Raw genomic sequence first — 25080 nt, 5'->3', positions numbered from 1 at the left:
AGACTTTCCATGGAAGCGAATCCCTGCAGGAAGCAGCCCAGGATCCTGGGAGGCAGCTGGAAAACCCCGGGAGGGGCCGGGGCAGCACAGACCCTCCGGGAAGCTGCTCCTTCCCTGGGGGATGTGGTGTCTGTCTCCCGGGTTTTTCTCAGTGGAAGGAGCGAGGTTTCGGAGTCTCAGCCAGGACACCTGGGCTTTTCCAGCGATTATTGTTATTTTCTAGGAAATTCCAGCTGGAGAGAGGTTGTTCAGCCCAGTTTGGGTTGCAGGAATCCCAGCGGTGTCATCCCTGGCTCCAGGCCCTGCTTTCGAGCACTGATGGAAACGTTTCCCAGCCTGGCTGGGAACGAGGTGACCCCGAAACCTCCTCCTGCTCCACAGATACTCACCCGTGCCATCCCAAACCCACCCCCAGCGGGCAGCACGGACGAGCAGCCAAGAAAATAAGTGTTAATTTATTGGACAAGACCCGTGACAGCCCCGTCTGGAACCCGGGAGCGGCGCCATCGCCTTCCCGACGGGGAAAGAGTTAAAAAATAGAGAATTTGTGGGGTCTGTAACGCTACAGAGGTCCCATCCCCAAGCAGAGGTGCTCTGCCCGAGCATTCCAAGCGGAGAAGGGGCCTGGGCGCTGGGGATGGAGCAGCAGCCTTGGCAAGCTGGGAACGGGGACTGTAAACTCCCTACACATCTAGAGGGGACTGGGGCTTCACAGTGTCACAGCTGGGGGCGCTGGGGACATCAGGGACCCCCTTCCTGGTGGCCTGGGCTGGCCACGAGAGGCTCAAATGGCCCCGGTGGCCAGCATGGGAGTGGGTGGAGTCCTGCAGGAAGAGCTGTGCCGGATCCTTCTCCTCCTCTGGATCTTCTCGCCCGTTCCTCCTCCACCTCCTGCTCCTCTGGGCTGCGGCCATGGGATCAGGGTGGCCATGGGATCAGGGTGGCCATGGGATCAGGGTGGCCATGGGCTCATTGTGGCCGTGGGATCAGTGTGGCTGTGGGATCAGGGTGGCCGTGGGATCAGTGTGGCTGTGGGATCAGGGTGGCCATGGGCTCATTGTGGCTGTGGGCTCATTGTGGCTGTGGGCTCATTGTGGCTGTGGGATCAGGGTGGCCGTGGGATCACGGTGGCCGTGGGATCAGTGTGGCCATGTGACCACCATGGCTGTAGGATCAGTGTGGCCACAGGATCACCGTGGCCATGGGATCAGCATGGCCATGGGATTCACATCTGCGATGCTGAGGGATCCCGCCAGCCGCATCCTTGCTTTTTCCGGGATAAATAAATTAAGGAGGTGTCCGAGGGCTGTGGCAGAGGCACAGCTGGCACTGCTATCTCACGGCCAGGGACATTCTGGGTGTGGCAAACAGGGGCTGGTCCAGGGGTGGCCAGGCCGGCTGCTGCTGGTTCAGCTCCTTCTCCAGCCTCTTGAAAAGCTTCTTGGAGGCCTTTTTCTGGCGCAGCCTTCGGAAGCAGCCGAGCAAGCCGTGATCCAGGGCGGTCTGGGGCCAGAGCGGGAGGGAAATGGGGTTGGGGGAGGACAGGAGAGCCCCGTGCCCACGTGGGGAAGCTCCAGGGGGATGCTCCGACCCAAAGCCCCCCCGACCCACCTCCAGCACAAAGGCAGCAAAGAAGTTGAGGGCAGCAATGCCCAAGAGGAGCAGCTTGAAGTTGAAATCCTCGATGGGCTGCAGCTTCAGCAGAGATTTGGGGAAGCCCAGCGGGTACAGGGTCAGCCAGATCATCAGGCCAAAGAGCAGGATGAGGACGAGCAGGAAGAGCACTGGGGGCAAGAGGGGGCGGGGTGAGGGGCAGGGGAGGGAGGGCCGGTGGCTCTCGGTGTCCCTGTGGGTGTCCCTGTGGGTGTCCCTGTGGGTGTCCCATGGGTCCCCGTGGGTGTCCCTGTGGGTGTCCCATGGGTCCCTGTGGGTGTCCCCGTGGGTGTCCCTGTGGGTGTCCCATGGGTCCCTGTGGGTGTCCCCGTGGGTGTCCCTGTGAGTGTCCCTCTAAGTGTCCCTGTGGGTGTCCCCGTGGGTTTCCCTGTGGGTGTCCCCGTGGGTGTCCCTGTGGGTGTCCCTGTGGGTTTCCCTGTGGGTGTCCCCGTGGGTGTCCCTGTGGGTGTCCCCGTGGGTGTCCCTGTGGGTGTCCCTGTGGGTGTCCCATGGGTCCCTCTGGGTGTCCCCGTGGGTGTCCCCGTGTCCTCACCGTTGGTGTAGAGCGGCTCCCGGAAGGGGTAGCCCTTGGACATGGCCACGGCCAGGATGAGGTACTGGAAGCCGGTGACGCAGAACAGGACGGTGTTCTCATAGTTGGGCAGGTTCTGGGGCGCTGTCACTGTGCTGTTCAGGGGGACGTACCTAAGCCAGGGGACAGGGGACAGGGGACAGGGTCAGCAGAGAGGCCAAGGGGGGCTGGACACCACCCCTCGTTCTCCATTGGTTACAACTTCGGGAAGAGCAGGGACAGCTCCAATCTCTGCTCCCTTGGGATCCTCAGATCCCTTGGGAATGGGAGCTGGGCCAGGGGGTTTGGGCTGGAGATCAGGAAAGGTTCTTCCCCAGAGGGTGCTGGGCACTGCCCAGGCTCCCCAGGGAATGGTCCCGGCCCCGAGGCTGGCAGAGCTCCAGGGCCCTTTGGACAGGCTGGGATTGTTGGGTGTCTGTGCAGGGCCAGGGGTTGGACTGGATGATCCCTTCCAGCTGAGGACATTCCATGGTTCCCCGTCTGCTGCCACATCCCAAATCCCAGGACACACCCTCGGCTCTGCCACAACCTTGGCGCCGTCCTCATCACCAAACACAGGCCAGGTTCAGGTGGGATATTGGGAAAGACTTCCTCATGGGAGGGGCTGCAAAGCCCTGGAACAGCCTGTCCAAGGGAGGGTGGAATCACCACCCCTGGAAGTGTCCAAAAACCCTGTGGACGTGGCACTTGGGGTTTAGTGGCAAACAGGGGTGGGCAGTTGGACTCGATGACCTCTTCCAACCCTGGAATCCCACAGTTCCCAGATTTGGGGCCCTCACCAGCTCTGTGAGACGGTGATGAAGTAGCTGAGGACCTGCACGGTGATGAGCAGGGCTGTCTGCAGCAGGAGGCTGCCCAGCACCAGCCCACTGATCAGGGCTCCCTGCGGCCGCCGCACGCCCAGCGCCAGCGCCGGCCCCGTGCGCCCCATCAGCACGGCCACTGTGGTGGTGATCACCAGGTCGAAGAACAGGAACTGGAAATCACTCAGGTTGGTGTTGATCTGCAGAGGAGGGAAGGGGCAGGCTCAGACCCAGTGGGACTGATGCCTGAGGCTTTGAGCTTTTCTATGTTCCGTGTGTTTGTAACCCTGCGGTTCTGTAGTGCACAACTCCAAACTCCACACGCAGGGTCAGCTGCTGCTCTCCCGTTTTGGGCAGACACAACAATTCCTCTCCAGGCCTGGCAATCCAGGACACCTCACTGCCTCAGGCCCGAGAAAATCAACAAAAGGGAGATGGGGGAGCAAGCTCGGAGTAAATGACTTCATTAGCTGAAGCTGGAACTGGAGGATTAACCCCCAATATGCAAATGGACCGGAGTTATCAAAGTGTGAAAGCTCATGAGCCGTGGTCCATTTTTGGGTGTAGCCCCTGGAGGGCTTTGTCTGCCCTAAATGTACCTGGAGCCCCTTCAGTAAATACAAGTGCTTCTTATTCACATAATTTTGTCTGGCCTCTGTTTTTAGGTAGCTCCAAAAGGCATCGGTGCCCCAGGAATTCCCGAGAAAAGCAGGGATTCGGGGTGGGACTCACGGTGTAGAGCAGGAGCACGGACACGAACTGGACCAGGCTGTACAGGGCCATGTACTTGAAGACCCCGAAGGAGGTGACCAAGGAGCACCGGCCCTCCCTGGGGGGGGACACGGCGTCACCACCGGCCACCCCTCCCCGGGAGCGATCCCGAGGGGACTGCGGCACTCCTCCTGGGATTGTGCCGAGTTCCCGGGATTCCCCCGCATTCCCGGGGCTCCCCCGCTCACCGGATGACCCTGGGCACGCACTCGATGGTGGCCACACGGGACGTGAAGGGCGAGGCCACCGACGCCTCGGCCTCGGACAGCGAGATGCCGACGTCGGCCGCCCGCAGCGCCCCGCAGTCGTTGGCACCGTCCCCGCACATCCCCACGCAGTAGCTGTGGGAAAGGGACCCCACATTCCTCAGGGAATGGGAAAGGGACCCCAAATTCCTCAGGGAACGCAGGAAAGGGACCCCACATTCCTCAGGGAATGGGAATGGGACCCTACATTCCTAAGGGAATTGGGAAGGGGACCCCACATTCCTCAGGGAATGCAGGCAAGGGATCCCACATTCCTCAAGGAACAGGGAAAAGCCCTGGCTCAGCCCAGAGAAGCTGTGGGTGCCCCATTCCAGGCTGGACCTGGTGGAAGTGTCCCTGCCCACGGCGTGGGTGCCACCAGGTGATGCTTGAGGTGTCTCCCAACTCAGCCCACCCTGTAATTCCACGATTATTCCCCTGGGATCCATCCCCTGGGATCCAGCCCCTGGCCTTACTTGAGCTCCTGCAGGCTGCACACCAGCTGGGTCTTCTGCTCGGGCAGCATGCGCGCGAACACGGTGGCCCGGAGCAGGATCTGCCAACGGGGAGCATCCGTCAGCATTCCCAGGGGACAGGGAACTGGGAATGTCCAACTGGGAATAGGGGATGTCCAGCAGGACACTGGGAATGTCCAACTGCGACTGTGCAGCTGGGCACTGGGAATGTCCAGTAGAGAACTGGGAATGTCCAGCAGGACACTGGGAATGTCCAACTGGGCACTGGGAATGTCCAGTAGGGAACTGGGAATGTCCAGCAGGACACTGGGAATGTCCAACTGGGCACTGGGAATGTCCAGTAGGGAACTGGGAATGTCCAGCAGGACACTGGGAATGTCCAACTGGGCACTGGGAATGTCCAGTAGGCAACTGGGAATGTCCAACTGGGCACTGGGAATGTCCAGTAGGCAACTGGGAATGTCCAGCAGGACACTGGGAATGTCCAACTGGGAATGTGCAGCTGGGCACTGGGAATGTCCAACAGGTCACTGGGAATGTCCAACTGGGAATGTGCAGCTGGGCACTGGGAATGTCCAACAGGTCACTGGGAATGTCCAACTGGGAATGTGCAGCTGGGCACTGGGAATGTCCAACAGGGAATGTGCAGCTGGGCACTGGGAATGTCCAACAGGGCACTGGGAATGTCCAACTGGGCACTGGGAATGTCCAGTAGGGAACTGGGAATGTCCAACAGGGCACTGGGAATGTCCAACTGGGAATAGAGAATCTCACAGCAGCCAAAGAAACACTCGCAGGGAGCTCTGATTTGAAGCTGTGGGGCTGCAGTGGTGAACCCCACAGAGGTCAAAGGATGGAAGGTTCCCAGCCCACTGGAAGGTTCCCCAAAGCACTGGAAGGTTCCCTGGGGCACTGGAGGGTTCCCCAAAGCACTGGAAGGTTCCCCAAGGCTTCCTGCCCGACTCACCCTGGGCAGCAGCTCGGAGAAGTGCTCGCAGACCACCTGGAAGGATTTCCCGTTGAGGGCGAAGTGGCAGTGCCGGGGTGGGAGGGAGGAGCCGTCCTGCTGCTGCAGGCCCTGCCAGGAAAACAGCTCCAGCTCCAGCCCAGATCCCTGCGGGGCCCCCAGGCTGAGCCAGGACCCGCCTGGAGCAGTGGGAATGGCTCCCGAAATCCCAATTCCCAGTGGGGCTGTTTGGGGTACCGGGCTGGGCTGACTCAGCTATCCAAGCCAAACCTGGAGCAGCAGGGAATGGCTCCCCAAAATCCCAATTCCAGGCACGCCAGTGGGGCTGTTTGGGGTGCGGGGCTGGGCTGACCCAACCATCCATGCCCAGCCTGGAGCAGGATCCGGCAGCATCCATGGGCAGGTGTTTGGAGCTGCCATTCCAGCCTGGATCCCTGGATGTGCTCCAGGGAAAGGCAGGAGCAGCTGAGCCTCTCCCGAAGGATGGATTTACGAGGAAAGGGATCACAGCCTTAATTGCCTCTAAGGATAACAATGCTGGAAAACCCCTTCCCATCCCTGGGAAGGCTCAGGGCCAGGCTGGGATAGTGGAAGGTGCCCATGGAGTGGGATGAGTTTTGAGGTCCCTTCCAACCCAACCCATTCTGGGATTCCAGGATTCCCAGGACTGCAGAGAAAACTGATTTGAGGGACTCCATTTCTTAGATATTGGGAAGGAATTCCTCCCTGTGAGGTGGGCAGGCCCTGGCACAGGGTGCCCAGAGCAGCTGTGGCTGCCCCTGGATCCCTGGTAGTGCCCAAGGCCAGGCTGGACACTGGGGTTTGGAGCACCCTGGGATGGTGGAAAGTGTCCCTGCCCGTGGGATGGGATGAGCTTTAAGGTCCCTCCAACCCAAACTGTGCTGGAATTCTGGGATTCCATGAAAAACCAAGCCCTGCAGGGTGCCTGGGCAGTCTGGGCTCCCAGAAGGTGTCCTGGGCTCTCACCTCGGGCTGCTCCTCGCCCTGGGAATGCTCAGCCAGGACGAACTTGAGGGCGGCGGGTTTGTCGTGGCCGGGCGGCGAGGCCGTGACGAAGATCACGCCCTCCCTGGGCTCCACCATGCGGCACCCCCGCGCCACGTTCATGGCTGTCAGCATGTTGTCCCCTGCCAGGGACATGTGGGCCATCAGCAAGGAGGTTTTGGGGTGTGCAGGCCAAGAGGAGCAGCTCCAAGCTGCCGTGTCCCCTCTCCCGGCCACCACAGCCACGCGGTGGCTTCGCTTCCCTCTTCTTTTCTCCAAAACCTCCTGCCTGCCCTGCCCCAAAGAAATGTGGGCTCAACCCCTGCTCTCCTGCCTGGAAAACACCCAGAGATGACCCTACACCCCCTGCATTAGGCACGGAATTTGGGAGGTCAAACACAGCAATATTTGGGGGATGGACAGCAGAACAATGAGTTCTTCCACCCAAAACACGTCCACGGCCTGAGCCCTGCAGCGGATCGTGCATCCCGAGGGCAGGGATGCACAGAGCCAGGGATCCTCGTGGTGCCCCCACAGCTGCTTCAGGCACAAATTCCTGCTGGGGGTCATGCTGGGGTTCCTGCTGGGAACCCTGGTGGGACTCCTGGTAGAGATCCTGGTGGAGATCCTGGGGTGGGTTTCCTGGTGGGATTCCTAGTGGGGTTCCTGGTGGGATTCCTGGGGTGGGATTCCTGGTGGGATTCCTGGGGTGGGGTTCCTGGTGGGATTCCTGGGGTGGGATTCCTGGTGGGATTCCTGGGGTGGGATTCCTGGTGGGATTCCTGGTGGGATTCCTGGGGTGGGATTCCTGGTGGGATTCCTGGGGTGGGGTTCCTGGTGGGATTCCTGGGGTGGGATTCCTGGTGGGATTCCTGGGGTGGGATTCCTGGTGGGATTCCTGGTGGGATTCCTGGGGTGGGGTTCCTGGGGTGGGGTTCCTGGTGGGGTTCCTGGGGTGGGGTTCCTGGTGGGAAAGCCCTTTCTCCCTGCACACTGCCCAGGACTGTCTGTGTGCCGTCCCACCCCAAGCCCCGTGTGCCGCTCCCTCCCAGGGTCACCTGTCACCATGACGGGGCGGATGTTGGCGCTCCTCAGCAGCTGGATCACCGGGGCAGACTCCGGCTTCAGGACGTTCTTCATGACCAGGAACCCCAGGAAGTTCAGGCCGCTCTCCACGGAGTCCCTGGTGGGAGACATGGAGCCTTTCATCACCCCCAAAACCAGCACAAAGGATCAAGGGGTGTGAGCAGCTAAAACCCATCTGGGAACCAGCCAGGGATTCCCTCTGTATGGATTAGGGTTGAATTCCCTGCAGGGCATCCCGGGAAACGCAGGAGCGAGTGAGGAGGTGGAGAGAGGGAGTGCTGGCACCGACCTGGGGAGCTGCAGGGCCTCCTCAAAGGTGGCCACCGTGCCCAGGGCTTTGCAGGCCAGAGCCAGGACCCGGAACCCGTCGGTGGTGTAGTGCCGGAGCATCTGGGAGAAATCTGGGGGCACTGGAAAAGCGAGGCCAGAACAGCTCCTGAGGGAAGCCCGGCTCCGGAAGGGGGCACGGAGCTCTGGGGCTTGGGTGCTCACGAACAGCTGCTCCTCAGGGAGCCTGGAGATGCCAGCATGGGCTGGGGGAAGCCCTCAACCCCAAGGAGCCTGGAGATCCCATCCTGGGCTGGGGGAAGCCCCCAACCCCATTCCCCATCTTCTGGCTCCCATTTCCTTTCCCTCCTGTGGCTGGAGCCACCCCAAAGCCTTTGGGATCTGCCCCACGGCATTCCTGAAGATAATTCCCTGGGGGATGAGCCTCAGGGATGCAGCCAGTGGGACTGGGAGTGAGCCCACCTCCCAGTACGAACCAGTTTCCTTCCTGCACAGACTGGCCACCATCTCCGGGGCACCCTTGACGTAGGCGTGGGCCGAGGCCTCTCCAGGTAGCTTGACCAGGACGCTCATCCTCTGGAGGGAGGAGGAGAACGGGAAACGCCGCAGGATCCCCAGCGGGGCCTGGTGCCTCTGTGGAGAGTGGGATCAGGGCCGGGCAGGAGTTCCCCCAGGAGGCAGGAATTCCTCCAGGAGGCAGGAGGGTGGGGAGCTGTTCATGGCGTTACCCTGTCCCGAGGCTGCTCCTCCTCTGGTGGAGGTTTCACCACAGCCAAGACCTTCATCTCGAACTGCTGGAACGCCGCCGGGAGCTCCCCTTCCTCCTCCTCCTCCATCATCTCCAGGCGCTGAAACCGAGAGGGCAAAACCCTGCCGAGCTCATGCACCCACAGAGGGCCCAGAACCGCCGAGATTCCCAACACCTCCCTCTTCGGCCCCGCAGCTCCCGCCTCACCCAGCCGGTGGATTCCAGCATTTTGATGTCCACGGGGTCCCCGATGAGCTGTCCCCGCAGCGGTGACACCGTGTGGCAGGTGGCCAGGGCGTAGAGCAGGGCGCCGGCGGGCAGGCAGCGGGGCTCGTGCACGATGGGCAGGAAGCGCTGCTGCTCCAGGGGCACCACGCCCCACACGTCCAGCCCCTCCTGGGTCAGCGTCCCGGTCTGCGGGCGCAGCGCGGTGGGTCCGGGCAGCCCCGGCGCCCGCCCGCCCCGCCCGGCCGGCCCGCCTCACCTTGTCGAAGCACACCAGGCGGATCTTCCCGCACAGGTTGATCCGCGGGGGGCTGATGCAGAAGATTCCCTGTTTTTTCAGGCGGTTCTGGGCGTAGATGGTGCCCACGGTCATGGCGGCTGGCAGCGCCGGCGGCACGATGACGGTGACCAGGTCCAGGGCGCGGATGATGATTTGTCCCACGGGGACCTGGGAGGGGAGGAGGAGGCAGAGGGGTGGGCATCCCTCCCCCGATGGATCCCTGCGGGCTCTCCCGCTCGCTCCACCAGCCCTACCTGGTTCCTAACCAGGATGAGGATGCTGTACAAGGTGCCGATGAGAGCTGTGCCGGGGGAGAAGGAGCTCGGTGACAAAGCAGGGCACAGAGGGGAGCTGGAATGGAATTCCATTCCGAGGAATCTGGCTGCTCCAGGATGCGACTCCGGGCCCACACCTACCCAGGATGGCGAGGAACAGCACAAACTTCACGGCGTCCTTGTAGAACTTGAAGCTCACGGGTTTGGGGTAGAGGATGGAGCTGATGAGGTCCCCCTTGGCCGTGCAGAACCCTGCAGGACAGGCAGGAGGTCACCATGGCACCGCTCCCAAGGGCACGGATTTAACCTGGGATTCATCCCGGGATTATCCCCCCTGCCCTCACCTGTGCGGGTGACCACGGCCAGCACCTCCCCGCCCACGTAGGCCTTGGCCTGGATGACCTGTGTCCCGCAGAACAGCGTGTGCCGCCGGTGCTCCTCGGGGCAGTACGCGGCTCCTCCCGCCGGCAGCGGCGTCTTCATCACCGGCACGCTCTCCCCTGCCCAGAACATTCCCAGGGCACTGTCACCCCAGGGGCGTCAGGGGCCAGCCAGCCGGGGTGGGAAGGTGACTCTGGCTGAATCCCGTGGGAATGTGATGCCTGAGGATTTTAGCTCTTGTATTTTTCAGATCCTGTGCTGCATTAGTGCCTAACTCTAAACTCCACACAGCCTGTCAGCTGCTGCTCCCCCGTTCTGGGCAGACACAGCAATTTCTCTGGGCCTGAAACTCAAAGACACCCCCCAGCCTCAGGCCCTGAAAAGTATAAACAAAATGAGTTGGGGGGCAGCAAACTGGGGGTAAATGACTTCATTACCTGAAGCTGTAATTGGAGCATTAACCCCTGATAGGTAAATGGGGTTAAACATTTATAATTTTCTGAAAAACTTGTGCCCATTGTCCATTTTGGGTGTGGCCTCAGAGGCTCCTGACTGCCCAAGGTGTATCTGTGGAAGGCCTTCAGTGAACACCCACTTTATTCTCTTAGCCCTGTCTGGCCTCTGCTCCAGGCAGCCACCCCAGTGTGCAGGGACGGGCTCTCACCGGTCAGCAGGCTCTCGTTGACCATGCACTCGCCCGTCAGCAGCGCGGCGTCGCAGGGCAGCAGCGCCCCGGCCGCCGGCAGCCGGATGCAGTCCCCGGGCACCAGCTCCGCCGAGCTGACCACCAGCTCCTCTGGAAAACATCCCTGCTCAGGGATTTGGGGAATGGAGGCACTCATCTCCTGACAGCTGGAGAACCTGCTCAGGGACTGGGAACGGGGCACGCATCTCCAGGCACGTGGAGAGCCCCACTCAGGGATTGGGAATGAGGCACTCATTTCCTGACAGCTGGAGAACCTGCTCAGGGACTGGGAACGGGGCACGCATCTCCAGGCATGTGGAGAGCCCCACTCAGGGATTGGGGAATGGGGCACGCATCTCCAGGCACCTGAAGAACCCTGCTCAGGGACTGGGGAATGGGGCACGCATCTCCTGACAGCTGGAGAACCTGCTCAGGGATTGGGAACAGGGCACTCATCTCCTGACACCTGGAGAACCTGCTCAGGGACTGGGAATGAGGCACTCATCTCCTGACAGCTGGAGAACCTGCTCAGGGATTGGGAACGGGGTCACTCATCTCCAGGCACCTGGAGAACCTGCTCAGGGACTGGGGAATGGGGGCACTCATCCTCAGGCACCAGGGAAGGAATCCCTGTGGGATAAGGCAGCAAACAGGAAGGGGTTAATTCCCTGGAGGTGGGAAATTAAGATCCAGGCCTGGGGATAGCTGATCCAGACCAGAATTCCCAGGCATCCCGAGCACTGGGAATGGCACAAACACCTGTGCACAGCCAAGATTTGGGTTGTGTGACAAATGGAACCTCTGGAGGAACCCCAGGGATTCCCAGCACCGGGAAGAGCAGGAGGAAAAGGGCTGCTGGGACAGGGCAGGGATTCATGGGGGGATTATCCTTATAATCAATGTCTCTCTTTCCCTGAAATCCTCTGTTGAATCAAATCCATATCGGCTTTGGAATATGGTCTTGTCTGCACCTTCATTTGGGCAGAGGCATCTTTTACTAATAATTTACCCCAAAATTATTCCAGTGTCTCATAAGATTATTCCCATGTATAATAAAGTTATTCCCATATAGCATAACATTATTCCCATGTATCCCAACACTATTACCATGCATAATAATGTAATTCCCATATATGATATCATTTTTCCCATGTATCCCAACATTACTCCCTCATACCCCAACATTATTCCCATGTACCCCAACACCATTCCTGTCTTATAACATTATTCCCATATATCATATTGTTATTTCCATGTATCCCAACATTATTCCGGTGTCTCATAACATTATTCCCATGTAAAATAACATAATTCCCATATATCATAACATTATTTCTATGTATCCCAACATTATTCCCATGTATCCCAACACCATTTGTCTTATAACATTATTCCCATATATCATATTGTTATTCCCATGTATCCCAACATTATTCCCCCACATCCCAACATTATTCTGGTGTCTCATAACATTATTCCCATGTAAAATAACATAATTCCCATATATCATTACATTATTTCTATGTATCCCAACATTATTCCTGAGTATCCCAACACTATTCCCACATATCCCAACATTACTCTGGTGTGTCACAGCATTATTTCCATTTATAACAACATTATTCTGGTGTGTCCCAACATCATTCCCAGCTATCCCAATGCTACTTTGGTGCAGAACCAGGATCCCAAAGGACACGTCATCCCAAAACCATCCCAAAAATCCTTCCTCTCACCTCCTCCGGGCCGCCGGACCTGGACCCCCATGGACATCCTGGCCATGTTCCGCAGCGTGGTGCTTTGCTGGGAGGGAGGGAGCGGTCAGAATCCACCCAAACCACGGGAAACCCTCCCCTAAAACGGCCTCGGGGGCTCGGAAGCGGGGACAGAGGACAGGGAGAGCTGGGAGAGGGCTGTCCCCACCCGGAGCGGGGCTGTGACCCCAAAGGAGCCACCGCCACCCACCTTGCGCGTCTCGTAGAGGGACAGCCCCAGCGAGAAGGTGGAGATGAGGAAGATGCAGGCGGCGTAGTAGTAATAGGCATCGCACACCCACAGCACCATGCTGAGCACTTGGAACAGGTAGAAGGGGTTGAGCACCTGCAACAAGGAGAAAAAACAGGCTCGGGAGCGGGGGAACTTCTGGGAGCTCACTGGGAGACCTCCTTGGGGGTGGGAGAACCTCCCCCAGCCCATCATGGGATTGCCAGGTTCCTTGGGGTGGGAGAACCTCCTCCAGCCCAGTATGGGATTTTCAGCCTCCCTGGAAATGGGGAGAGCTTCCTCCATCCTATCATGGGATTTCCAGGCTCCGGGAAGTGGGAAGAACTTCCCCCAGCCCAGTATGGAATTTCCAGGCTCCCTGGAAGTGGAGAGAGCTTCCTCCTGCCCAGTATGGAACCTCCAGGTTCCTGGAAGTGGGGAGAGCTTCCTCCATCCCATCATGGGATTTCCAGGCTCCTGGAAGCAGGGAGAACCTCCCCCAGCCCAGTATGGGATTTCCAGGCTCATTGGAGTGGGGAGAGCTTCCCCCAGCCCAGTATGGGACTTCCAGGTGGGAGGAATTTCTCCAGGCTCCTTGCAGGAGGAAAAGCTTCCTCCAGCCCATTGTGAGCCCTCCAGGCTCCCGGATGCAGAGGAGAACCCGGCCCTTCCCCAGGCCCTTTCCTGGGGCTGGCAGCATCCAAAACCCCCATCCCCCCCCAGAATTCCCTATGGATGCTGCTCCTGGGGACCCTCAGCCACCTCCACAGCCCCCAGGGGCTGCTCCTGTCCAAGCCCAGGGGTCAGGAAAGGTCCCCTCCATGGCTCTGCCTTTTCCCAAGGCCTGGGAAGCACTTCCAGAGAGGGACAGGGAGCAGGGAGGGATCTGTCCTGGGAAAATCTGCTTGGGAAGCCCAGCCCGGAACCCACCTCCTCCACCAGGAGCCTGGCGTAGGACTTGACGGGCACCTCGATGAGGTTGGGGCCGTAGATCTTCCTCCTGTAGGGGGGGAAGGACAGCGAGGGAATTTTATCCCTGGGGAAGGAAAGGGAAGGAGTTTGGTCCTTGGGAAAGGAGAATTTTATCCTTGGGAAAGAGAGGGAAAGAATTTTATCCTTAGGAAAAGAGGGAAGGAGTTTTATCCTTGGGAAAGGAGAATTTCATCCTTGGGAAAAGAGAGGGAATGAGTTTCATCCTTGGGAAAGGGAAGGAAGTTTAACCTTGGGAAAAGAGAGGGAAGGAGTTTCATCCTTGGGAAAAGAGAATGAAGGAGTTCGATCCTTGGGAAAAGAAGAAAGGAGTTTCATCCTTGGGAAAAGAAAGGGAAGAAATTTTATCCTTGGGAAAAGAGGGAAGGAGTTTGATCCTTGGGAAAAGCTGCATTTCCAACCCAAGGGCCCCTCGTGCTGCCCAGACCCCCAAGAGGAGCCAGGTTATGCGGAGAAAGCAATCCCAGGAATTCCATCCCGCCCGGCAGTTTGGGGTCTGAGGCTCTGGGATTCCCTGCTCCCTGGAAAAGCCCTGTCCCTGTTCCCAGGAGCTGCCAGCCCCCACCTGGCGCCGTGCTCCTGCCGGTCCAGCCCGGCCCGGCACAGGTGCAGCTCTGCGCAGGTCCAGCCCTCGTCCAGGACGCTGGGGAGCAAAGGAAAACAGGGAGAGAGTCAGACCCAGCGGGAACGGCGGAACAAACAGCCCGGCCAAGGGCTCGGGACAAACTCACCCCTTTGGAAAGGGAGAGTGCCCTGTTCCTTGGCCTCTCTGCAGCCCACGGCTGCCAAGGGAAGGCAACAAAAGGGGCACAGTCCGAGAGCGAGCCGGGAGCGTCCGGCCCTGCCAAACTGCCCCGGCCGGTTCCCGTGCCCGGAGCACCCCGAGGGCACCAGGGATGGCTCCCGAGGCCTGGGAGCGCTGAGGGTGATGCCTGAGGCTTTGAGCTTTTCTATGTTCCGTGTGTTTGTAACCCTGCGGTTCTGTAGTGCACAACTCCAAACTCCACACGCAGGGTCAGCTGCTGCTCTCCCGTTTTGGGCAGACACAACAATTCCTCTCCAGGCCTGGCAATCCAGGACACCTCACTGCCTCAGGCCCCGAGAAATTCAACAGAAGGGAGATGGGGGGAGCAAGCTCGGGGTAAATGACTTCATTAGCTGAAGCTGGAATTGGAGGATTAACCCCCAATATGCAAATGGAACAAAGTTATCAAAGTGTGAAAACCCATGAGCCATGGTCCATTTTTGGGTGTAGCCCCTCTCGAAGACTTCTGACTGCCCTGACTGAAGGCCTTCAAACAATACAAGTGATTTTATTCCCTTAATTTAGTCTGATTTTAGGGAGCCCCGAAAAGGCACCAAGGGATGGGTGGTGCTGGGGCTGCCGGGGCAGGAGGGTACTGAGGGAGCTAAGGGAGCTGAGAATGCCAGGAATGCCGGGATCCAGGAGGATCGTGAGGGAGCTGGGAATGCCAGGAATGCTGGGATCCAGGAGGATCCTGAGGGAGCAGGAATGCCAGGAATGCCGGGATCCAGGAGGATCGTGAGGGAGCTGGGAATGCCAGGAATGCTGGGATCCAGGAGGATCGTGAGGGAGCAGGAATGCCAGGAATGCTGGGATCCAGGAGGATCCTGAGGGAGCAGGAATGCCAGGAATGCTGGGATCCAGGAGGATCCTGAGGGAGCAGGAATGCCAGGAATGCTGGGATCCAGGAGGATCCTGAGGGAGCAGGAATGCCGGGCTCTGGGAGTACCTGACTCTGCAGAAGGCCTGCCGCCGCTCCAGCCACACGTAGCGCATTCCCTGGAACAGGTAATACCTCAGGAGGTTCTTCTGCTGGACAGGGATGGGAAAATGAAGCATGAGTGGGGTGTCCAGGGACAGGGAGAGGGTTTGGGGGGTGGGGAAGGTCCCGGTGCCACCTCGTCCTTGTCGTGCAGCCGCACGGTGTCACGGCTCTCCTCCTCGTCCGGCACCGCCACGGCGACGCTGCTCCTGCGGTCCGGCTGGGCCCCGGGGTGCTGCTCCAGGCTGCTGGGGGAACCGGGCTCAGCCATGGCCTGCCACCCTCCCTCAGGGACACCCGGGCTCAGCCACCCTCCCTCGGGGACACCTGGGCTCAGCCACCCTCCCTCAGGGACACCCGGGCTCAGCCACCCTCACTCAGGGACATCGGGGCTCAGCCACCCTCCCTCAGGGACACCCGGGCTCAGCCACCCTCCCTCAGGGACATCGGGGCTCAGCCCTGGCCTGCCACCCTTCCTCAGGGACACCCGGGCTCAGTCACCCTTCCTAAAGGACATTTGGGCTCAGTCACCCTCCTCAGGGACATCGGGGCTCAGCCACCCTCCCTCAGGGACACTCAGGCTCAGCCACCCTCCCTCAGGGACACTCAGGCTCAGTCACCCTCTCCTGGGGACACTCGGGCTCAGTCACCCTCCCTCAGGGACATTGGGGGTTAGCCATGGCCTGTCACCCTCCCTCAGGGCCACCCGGGCCCAGTCCCCCTCCCCAGAGCGGCTCCGGAGCCCTCAGGGACAGAGCCCGGCTCACCCGGCCTCGCCCAGCGGCTCCGTCAGCACCTTGGTGGTGAAGCACTGCCCGAAACGGTCCTGAAACACAGGGATGGGCTGGCAGGGGGGACTGGGAACGCCCGGTGTGTTCCCAGCTCCTTCCAGAACCCGGGAGGCCCTGGCCACCCATCCCAGGTGGTGGCTGAGATCTGGGGACAATGAAGAGAAATTTCGAGCTGGGTAGGTTGGGATGGAAGGGGGAAACGTGGAGTTATTTTAGGAATAATAATGATTCCTGGAATGGGACAATTCTAGGAATGATAATAATAATAATGGTAATAAATTCCTGGAATAATCTGGTGCTTGAGGAAACGAGATGCCAGACACAGGCAGGAGGACAAGGAGAGAAAACATTCCCAGGGTCCTGTTGGGAACCTGGGGCAGAGCTCAACCCCGGATCCACAGAATCAAACCCCAGATCCACAAAATCCAACCTTGGATCCAACAAAATTCAACCCCAGATCTACAGAATCCAATTCCCAATCCACAGAATCCAACCCCAGACCCACAGAATCCAGCCCCAGATCCACAAAATCCAACCCTGGATCCAACAAGATCCAACCCCAGATCTACAGACTCCAATTCCCAATCCACAGAATCCAACCCCAGACCCACAGAATCCAATCCAGACTCCCAGAAACCCACCCCAGACCCACAGAATCCCACCCTAGACCCATAGAATCCAACCCCAGATGCACAGAATCCAATCCAGACCCCCAGAATCCCACCCCAGACCCACAGAATCCAACCCCAGACCCACAGAACCCAACCCAGTCTCCCAGAACCCCACCCCAGACTCCCAGACTCCCAGGCTGGGAATGCTGGCCGGGATCCCCGGGGACTCACCCTGATGATGACCCAGTCCGCCTGGCCCAGGGCGCAGGGCTGGCACTTGGCCTGCACCTCCAGGCTGGGCTTCCAGTGGAAGAGCAGCAGGAGCAGCCCCGCGCTCAGCACGGAGCCCGCGTGGCACAGCAGCACCCGCCACGTCCTGCGCTGGTAGCCCGTCACCTCCTGGAGGGGAGGGGATCGCTGGGAATCAGTCACTGGGAGTCACTGGGAATCAGTCACTGGGAATCACTGGGAATTGGTCACTGGGAGTCACTGGGAATCAGTCACTCACTGGGAATCACTGGGAATCAGTCACTGGGAGTCACTGGGAATCAATCAATGGGAATCACTGGGAATCAGTCACTGGGAGTCACTGGGAATCAATCACTGGGAATCACTGGGAATCAGTCACTGGGAATCACTGGGAATCAGTCACTGGGAGTCACTGGGAATCAATCAATGGGAATCACTGGGAATCAGTCACTGGGAGTCACTGGGAATCAATCAATGGGAATCACTGGGAATCAGTCACTGGGAGTCACTGGGAATCAATCACTCACTGGGAATCACTGGGAATCAGTCACTGGGAGTCACTGGGAATCAATCACTCACTGGGAATCACTGGGAATCAGTCACTGGGAGTCACTGGGAATCAATCACTGGGAATCACTGGGAATCAGTCACTGGGAGTCACTGGGAATCAGTCACTGGGAATCACTGGGAATCAGTCACTGGGAGTCACTGGGAATCAGTCACTGGGAATCACTGGGAATCAGTCACTGGGAGTCACTGGGAATCAATCACTGGGAATCACTGGGAATCAATCATTGGGAGTCACTGGGAATCAGTCACTGGGAATCACTGGGAATCAGTCACTGGGAGTCACTGGGAATCAGTCACTGGGAATCACTGGGAATCAATCACTGGGAATCAGTCACTGGGAATCACTGGGAATCAATCACTGGGAATCAATCACTGGGAATCACTGGGAATCAATCACTGGGAATCACTGGGAATCAATCACTGGGAGTCACTGGGAATCAGTCACTGGGAATCACTGGGAATCAATCACTGGGAATCACTGGGAATCAATCATTGGGAGTCACTGGGAATCAGTCACTGGGAGTCACTGGGAATCAGTCACTGGGAGTCACTGGGAATCAATCACTGGGAGTCACTGGGAATCAGTCACTGGGAATCACTGGGAATCAGTCACTGGGAGTCACTGGGAATCAGTCACTGGGAATCACTGGGAATCAATCACTGGGAATCACTGGGAATCAATCACTGGGAATCACTGGGAATCATTCACTGGGAATCACTGGGAATCAGTCACTGGGAATCACTGGGAATCAGTCACTGGGAATCAGTCACTGGGAATCACTGGGAATCAATCACTGGGAATCAATCACTGGGAATCAATCACTGGGAATCACTGGGAATCAATCATTGGGAGTCACTGGGAATCAGTCACTGGGAGTCACTGGGAATCAGTCACTGGGAGTCACTGGGAATCAATCACTGGGAGTCACTGGGAATCAATCATTGGGAGTCACTGGGAATCAGTCACTGGGAGTCACTGGGAATCAGTCACTGGGAGTCACTGGGAATCAATCACTGGGAGTCACTGGGAATCAGTCACTGGGAATCACTGGGAATCAGTCACTGGGAGTCACTGGGAATCAGTCACTGGGAATCACTGGGAATCAATCACTGGGAATCACTGGGAATCAATCACTGGGAATCACTGGGAATCATTCACTGGGAATCACTGGGAATCAGTCACTGGGAATCACTGGGAATCAGTCACTGGGAATCAGTCACTGGGAATCACTGGGAATCAATCACTGGGAATCAATCACTGGGAATCAATCACTGGGAATCACTGGGAATCAATGACTGGGAATCACTGGGAATCAGTCACTGGGAGTCACTGGGAATCAATCACTGGGAACCAATCACTGGGAATCAATCATTGGGAATCAATCACTGGGAATCAATCACTGGGAATCAATCACCTGCACTGGGCTGCTCAGCCATAACATCAGCTAAAATCCATCACCAGCCATTAAACCCTGAACTCCCAAAATCCCGGCGTGACCAAACCCCAGGCAGGGCAAACCAAGGGGCTGGAAAAGCAGCACCTGGGGGTGTGGGAAGCACCGGGATGGGTGTGGGGGACCCCCCAGGCCGGACCTACCATGTGGGCCGGCTCCGTGTCCGGCTGCAGCGTCCCGTAGCCCAGGCGCCGGGCCCCCAGCAGCCGGCTGCTGTCTGCAAATCCACCAGAAACACGGAGAAGGGTCAGGAGAGGGGCCGGTTATCCCCGGGGCCAGGCTCCCGGCGATGCCATCCCCGGCCAGCCCCGGGAGGAGCTGGTGGCTCCTGGCCCATCCAGCCAGGATTGCTGCCCCCTCATCCCCCCCGGCACGTGACGGTCACGGGGACGACGCCGGAGCAGCGCTGGGATTTCTGGCGTTACCCCAGGAGCTCAGCGGGCACGGGAAGGGAGCAGGGCTGGGCCTGAGCCAGGACAGCTCTCCCTGCCACTTTTCCAGCTCGTTTGCTCCTTATTTGCTCCCTGGGTTTGCTCCTGGCTGCCAAAAAATTGGCATTTCCCAGTTTTAACCATGCTCCGATTCCCGTCGGGCTCTGCTGCACCCCAAAGCCCAGCCTTGGAAACTGGGATCAGGGATCATCCCTGGAATCCCCCCAGGTGGGATCTCAACCATCACCCTCCCTGCCTGAAGCTGAACTTGCTCATTCCCCAAATCCAGGATGGATCACGGGTCAGTGAGCCTGCTCATTCCCTAAATCCAGGATGGATTACGATCACGGCATTCCCAAGGCTGGGATCTCAGAGCAGCAGCGGGGAGGCAACACGTGGCACAAGCACGGAGCCAGAGCCGGGAGCTGTTCCCACTCCTGGAACACGTGGATATTTCCTGCCTGGGCCGGGGCTGGGTTTCCAGGAGGGCACTGAGACCAGCTCACGGATTTACACTGGAAAAACCACCCCGGCTGGATTCCTGCTGCTCCCTGTCCTCTGCAGGGGACAGAAGCCGTTCATTAAAACCATTCCCTGTTTTTGGTGATCCCGGTGGGGGGATCCATCTCCAGCTCCCGCAGCACAGCTGGTGTTGCTCCATGGGATAAGTTTGGAGGGCAGGAATTGGGGAATGAGTCTGAGGGACGGTTCAGCAAAACAAAAGCTGTCCCAGAAGCCAAGGAAAGGAAGGGAGGGGTCAGCTGTCCCCAGTGCCAGCCTCAAATGCTGCAAAAATTGGGAATTCCAGCTGCAGGGACACCGGGAGTGCTGCCCTTCCCAAGGGAAGGACAAAGGACAGGGCAGGGGCGATGGGTCTCACACAAAGGCTTTTCCCGGGATCTGCAGGAGGGGGGGAAAGTATCCAACAACCTGAAATCAGCCCAGTTCCCTTCCTGGAGCCTCTGCAATGGGAAGCCCGGCCCACCCCTCTCCTGAATGGAACTATCCCGGCTTTTCTTGATCCTAAAGCAACAAATCCTTGGGAGAAACCAAGTGGCTCCGCACAGCCCCGTCCTAGCGGGATTCCAGCCCCGTTCCTGTGGGGTTCCTCCCCTCCTGCTCCCATCCCGGCTGTTCCCAAAGCTCGGCAGGTGAGGAGAAGCCCCGGCACAGACTCACCCCGCCTCATCCTGCCGGGAGCGCAGCGGAGCCGCTCCCGGTGGGGGCGGGATCGGCCGGGCTGGGATCAGGAAAGGTGGGCTCGGTCAGGATGGGATCGGCCGGGATGGGATCAGGAAAGGTGGGATCGGTCGGGATGGGGTCGGTCAGGATGGGATCGGCCGGGATGGGATCGGGAAAGGTGGGATCGGTCGGGATGGGACCGGCATCGCCGCCATCCCCGGCGCCCCCGCGGCCGTGGCCGGGCAGATCCGGAGCGGAGCGGCCGCGCTGCCGCCGCAATCCCAGCCCCGAGGCCACTCCTTGTCGGCAAACACGGCGCGGGGGCTGCTGGATGTTCCTTCTCCGCCTCCGGATCCCGGGAATTTCCCCGGAGCCCTGCACAGAGCTCTGCTCTCTGCTTCCCTCTCCGCCACTAAAACAGGGATTAGGAGGGAGGATAAGGGCCAGGAGACGCTGGAATCCCGGAGAGGGCTCAGGATGCACCAGCCCGGCTGGTCCGGGGAAGAGGGGAGTCAAGATCCGCACTGATGAAGGATGTGCATGGCCAAAATCCCACCTGGAATTCCCTGCAGCTGCCCAGCTCCAAGTCCAGGCCCTGCCCTCTCCTCTCTGGTGGAAATTTGGGAAGAGGCTGCTCTGGATGCTCCCACAGCCACTGGACATCCTGGCAGGTGGGGGTGAACCCTTGGACTCCAGAGCGCAGAGCCGGAAGAGATCCAAGATCTTGGATTGGGATCCACGATCCCGATCGGGATCCAGCTGAGGATCAGCTGGGAATGCTGGGTCCTTGTCCCAGGGTTTGGATCCGAGTGGCAGCCCCTCCCCAGCGGAGGTGCACATGGAAAACAGAAGGATGCTGCTCCCAGAGGCTCCTCCATCAGCTCCCCCAGCTGCCCTGGCCCTTCCCAAGCCCCTTTCTGGCTGCAAATAAACCCCAAGGGGGCCTGGAGACCTCCTGCACCCGTGGTTCCTGCTGGACAGTCCTTGGGCAGCACCATCCATCCATCCATCCATCCATGGATCCATGCCTTCATCCATCTATCATCCATCCATCCCTCCATCCATCCATCCATGGATCCATGCCTTCATCTATCTATCTATCTATCTATCTATCTATCTATCTATCTATCTATCTATCTATCATCCATCCATCCATCCATCCATCCATCCATCCATCCATCCATCCATCCATCCCTGTGTCCATCCATCCATCATCCATCCATCCATCCCTTCACATTGGCTGGAAGCTGCACACAAGATCAGGAAGCTCCATCCTTGGAAGTTTCCGTTCCAACCACTGAGGCTGATGGGATGGGGTTGCCAAGGCCAACTCAGGGAAATGGGGACACAGAAAATCAGGATAAGGCAAAAGCCAGGAAGGAGAGACAACGTCAGGAAGTGTTTGGGTCATGGAGGGTGAGACTGAACCCAGGAGGATCTTCCAGAGCCTTTGGCTCGGGATGGGAGATCCCGCGGCTGAGCGCGGGGCCGGGCTGAGATCCTGGCGATTCTCCTGCCCTTCCCATGGATCCCACACATGGATCCCAGCTGGACAGGGACACTCTGCCCTTCCCATGGATCCCACACACGGATCCCAGCCGGACAAGGACACTCTGCCCTTCCCATGGATCCCACACACGGATGCTGTGCCTCCGGAGCAAACGCGCCTGACCGGGCGGTTGGGTCCTTCTGGAAAAACAGGCCAAGGCTGGAGGAACAAAGGCTGAGAAGGGCCTGATCCAAGCTGGGGACATGGAAAACTGGGATTTGGACTCCGCAGTGCTGGGAAATCCACGCTTGGGCATCAAACCCTTGAGACAGCTGAGGAACAAATTCCTGGGAATTCCCAGCAGCCCTGTCCGCCTGCAGCAGTTGTGGCTTGGGTTTTTGGGAGAGATCCTCTGCGAGGAGCGGGGCAGTGCTGGCTGTGCCGTGTGCCGGTGATACCGGCCGAGATCCCGGCATTCCAACCCTTCTGGCACAGGGGGATCCTCCCCGGCACCCAAACCCAGCTGCCAGTCTGGAGGGAAGTGCCAGGAACATCCTGGCTTGGGGAACATCGCGGTGTGAGTGGGAAAACAGGGGCTTCACATCCCAATCCCACATTTCCCCCAGTTCCAGGTAAATGAGGGCTCCTCCCTCCCTTAGGAACAGGAGCTGTGCTCCCGGCATTCCCCTCGGGAAGTGAGGAACCAGGGTGGGAACATCTCCTGCAACCCTTGAATTAGGAACTCAGGGAAAAAAGGGGGAGCTTTGACCCCGCGCGCTGCTCGGCTGTGGATCGGGATCGGGATTGGGGTGGGCGAGGGGGATCCCTGGGGATCCGAGCGGGATCCCCACAGGGACGGAAGCCCCGGAGCAGCCAGGGATGTACCCCCTGCCCCGCTGCTCTTCCTGGAGCAGGAAAGGGGCAAAGGTCACTTGGCAGTGCCACTCCCACATTCCCAGGAACGAGAATCCCAGCCGGGAGCCCCGGAAGGATCCGGAACCCCGGGTGCCCTTTTCCCACCCAGCACCATATTCCGCCATTCATCCATGAAAAAAAACCCCTAGGACCGCTCTGGGATGGGATCTGAGAGGTGATGGGTCCTTCCGACCCCAAACCCCACCCCCGTTATCAACAATCCCCATGGGAGAGGGATGGGAGCCTTCCCAAATTCTGGGTGGGATCCACGCACGGGAAGCAGCTCTGGGAGGGCCAAGGGGATCTGGCTGTGGGGTTTGGGGAGTTTGGGGTTTGGAGAGTTTGGGGTTTGGAGGGTTTAGAGGGTTTGGGGTTTGAAGGATTTGGACAGTTTGAGGGGGTTTGAAGGCTTTGGGGTTTGGGGGGGGAGTTTTGGGGTTTTGGAGGAGTTTGGATTTGGGTTAGGGTTTTTGAGGGTTTGGAGGGTTTGGGGTTTGAGGGGTTTGGAGGGTTTGGGGGGTTTGGGGGGTTTGGAGGGTTTGGTTTTGGAGGGTTTGGGTTTGGGGTTTGAGGGGTTTGGAGGGTTTGGGGGGTTTGGGGTTTGGGGGGTTTGGAGGGTTTGGGGTTTGGGGGTTTGGGGGGTTTGGAGGGTTTGGGGTTTGAGGGGTTTGGAGGGTTTGGGGTTTGAGGGGTTTGGAGGGTTTGGGGGTTTGGGGGTTTGGAGGGTTTGGGGTTTGAGGGGTTTGGAGGGTTTGGGGTTTGGAGGGTTTGGGGTTTGGAGCACCCCACAGCCCTTCCTGTGATTCCTTCCCCTCGGATCCACAGCTGTGTTCCCAGGGCTGAAATTCCCGAGGGATGCAGAGCCAGGAGGTCCTGGGATAGGAGAGGGGCTGGGAAACCGGGAAAGAAAGTGGGATAAAAACGGGAAATGAAGCAAAATAAAAAAAGGGGAAATAAAGCGAAATATAAAGGGAAGTGGAGCAAAATAAAAAAGGGAAGTGGAGCCCAATAAAGCGACATAGAAGAGAAACGGAACAAAATAAAAAAGCAAAATAAAGTGAAATAAAAGAGAAACGGAACATAAAAAGTGAAATAAAGCAAAAGAGAAAAGGCAAAATGAATTGGGGTAAAAAAAGGAGAAAAATGAAAATTAAAAAACAAAATAAAGGAAAAAAATAAAGAGAAATGAAGTGAAAAAACTGACAAATCAAAGGAAAAAAGCAAATTAAAGCACAATTAAAAAGCAGAAAAACAAAGTTAGGGAACAAAACTACAGCAAAATAATGATGCCAAATGTAAAATAAAAAAATGAAAGTAAAAAGAAAGGAAAATAAGGAAGCAAAAAAGCAAAATAAAATTAAATTAAGTCAAATAAAGCAGAATAATAAAGAGAATTAAGACAAAATAAAAAAGCAAAATCAAAATGCAACATTTTAAAAGATGGCAACAGAATAAAGCAAAATTTAAAAAATAAAGCATAATAAGGCAAATTTAAAAAGCAAAATTTTAGAAGAAAGGCAAAATAATACAGCGAAATCAATGGGAATAAATGGGACTGAATGGGAATACATGGGGATAAACGGGAATAAATGGGGATAGACGGGAATAAATGGGGATAAACGGGAATAAATGGGAATGCATAGGGATAAACGGGAATAAATGGGGATAGACGGGAATAAATGGGAATAAACGGGAATAAATGGGAATGCATGGGAATAAACGGGAATAAATGGGACTGGAGCCGCACCGGTCCCGCCCCCCCCGGGCTGGGCTGGAGCGGCCCCGGGAGCCCCCGGGAGCCCCCGGCGGCGCTTTTGGGGTCCGAGAGGCTCCGGCCACTCTGGGGATCCCGGTCCCTGATCTCGACCCCTCATCCCATTCCCGATCCCATTCCCGGATCCCGATCCCGATCCCGGTGCCGGTGCCGGTTCCTGACCTGAGCTCATGGCGCGGCCCCGCGAGCCGCCGGAAGGGGCGGGCCCGGAACGGCGGGGGATGCCGGGAATTGGAGTCCGCACCCCAAAACCGGGGTGTGACACCCCGGGGGATGCCGGGAATTGGAGTCCGCACCCCAAAACCGGGGTGTGACACCCCAGGGGATGCCGGGAATTGGAGTCCGCACCCCAAAACCGGGGTGTGACACCCCAAAAC

At 58.2% G+C, this 25080-nt stretch overlaps 1 protein-coding gene across 10 annotated transcripts; it reads right to left on the bottom strand.

Annotated features, from left to right (window-relative positions):
* Positions 1-436: 436 nt before the first annotated feature.
* On the bottom strand, positions 437-25043 carry ATP13A2 (ATPase cation transporting 13A2). Of its 10 annotated transcripts, none has more exons than XM_053963167.1 (29): positions 24866-25043; positions 19056-19129; positions 16871-17038; positions 16005-16063; positions 15374-15485; positions 15205-15287; positions 14016-14093; positions 13391-13496; positions 12443-12577; positions 12214-12280; positions 10460-10591; positions 9759-9914; positions 9556-9666; positions 9394-9440; positions 9119-9307; positions 8842-9048; positions 8615-8734; positions 8363-8519; positions 7888-8008; positions 7571-7695; positions 6495-6655; positions 5508-5618; positions 4541-4620; positions 4008-4160; positions 3781-3877; positions 3025-3248; positions 2207-2358; positions 1612-1784; positions 1252-1503 (listed from the first exon to the last, which is right to left on the bottom strand). In XM_053963167.1, the coding sequence occupies exons 1-29, from the start codon at positions 24873-24875 to the stop codon at positions 1333-1335; spliced, it is 3579 nt and encodes a 1192-aa protein (XP_053819142.1). In that variant the 5' UTR covers positions 24876-25043; the 3' UTR covers positions 1252-1332. The 10 variants fall into 10 exon arrangements, with proteins under 10 accessions (XP_053819141.1, XP_053819142.1, XP_053819139.1 ...); XM_053963164.1 differs by having other exon boundaries at positions 5508-5609; positions 24866-24892; XM_053963165.1 differs by having other exon boundaries at positions 13391-13460; positions 24866-24892.
* Positions 25044-25080: the final 37 nt, after the last annotated feature.

This window comes from Vidua chalybeata, chromosome 22 (genome assembly GCF_026979565.1).
Source record: "Vidua chalybeata isolate OUT-0048 chromosome 22, bVidCha1 merged haplotype, whole genome shotgun sequence".
In the NCBI taxonomy this organism is placed as follows: Eukaryota; Metazoa; Chordata; class Aves; order Passeriformes; family Viduidae; genus Vidua; species Vidua chalybeata.
The sequence above is the reverse complement of the archived record's forward strand: the minus strand, read 5'-3'. Positions and strand labels throughout refer to the sequence as shown.

Coding starts and splice junctions, on each gene's coding strand:
- ATP13A2 (XM_053963167.1), bottom strand. Junction 13,497..14,015: donor CGGCAGGAGCACGGCGCCAG/GTGGGGGCTGGC, acceptor TTCCTTCCCCAG/GGATAAAATTCCCTCGCTGT. Junction 7,696..7,887: donor GAGGCCCTGCAGCTCCCCAG/GTCGGTGCCAGC, acceptor GTCTCCCACCAG/GGACTCCGTGGAGAGCGGCC.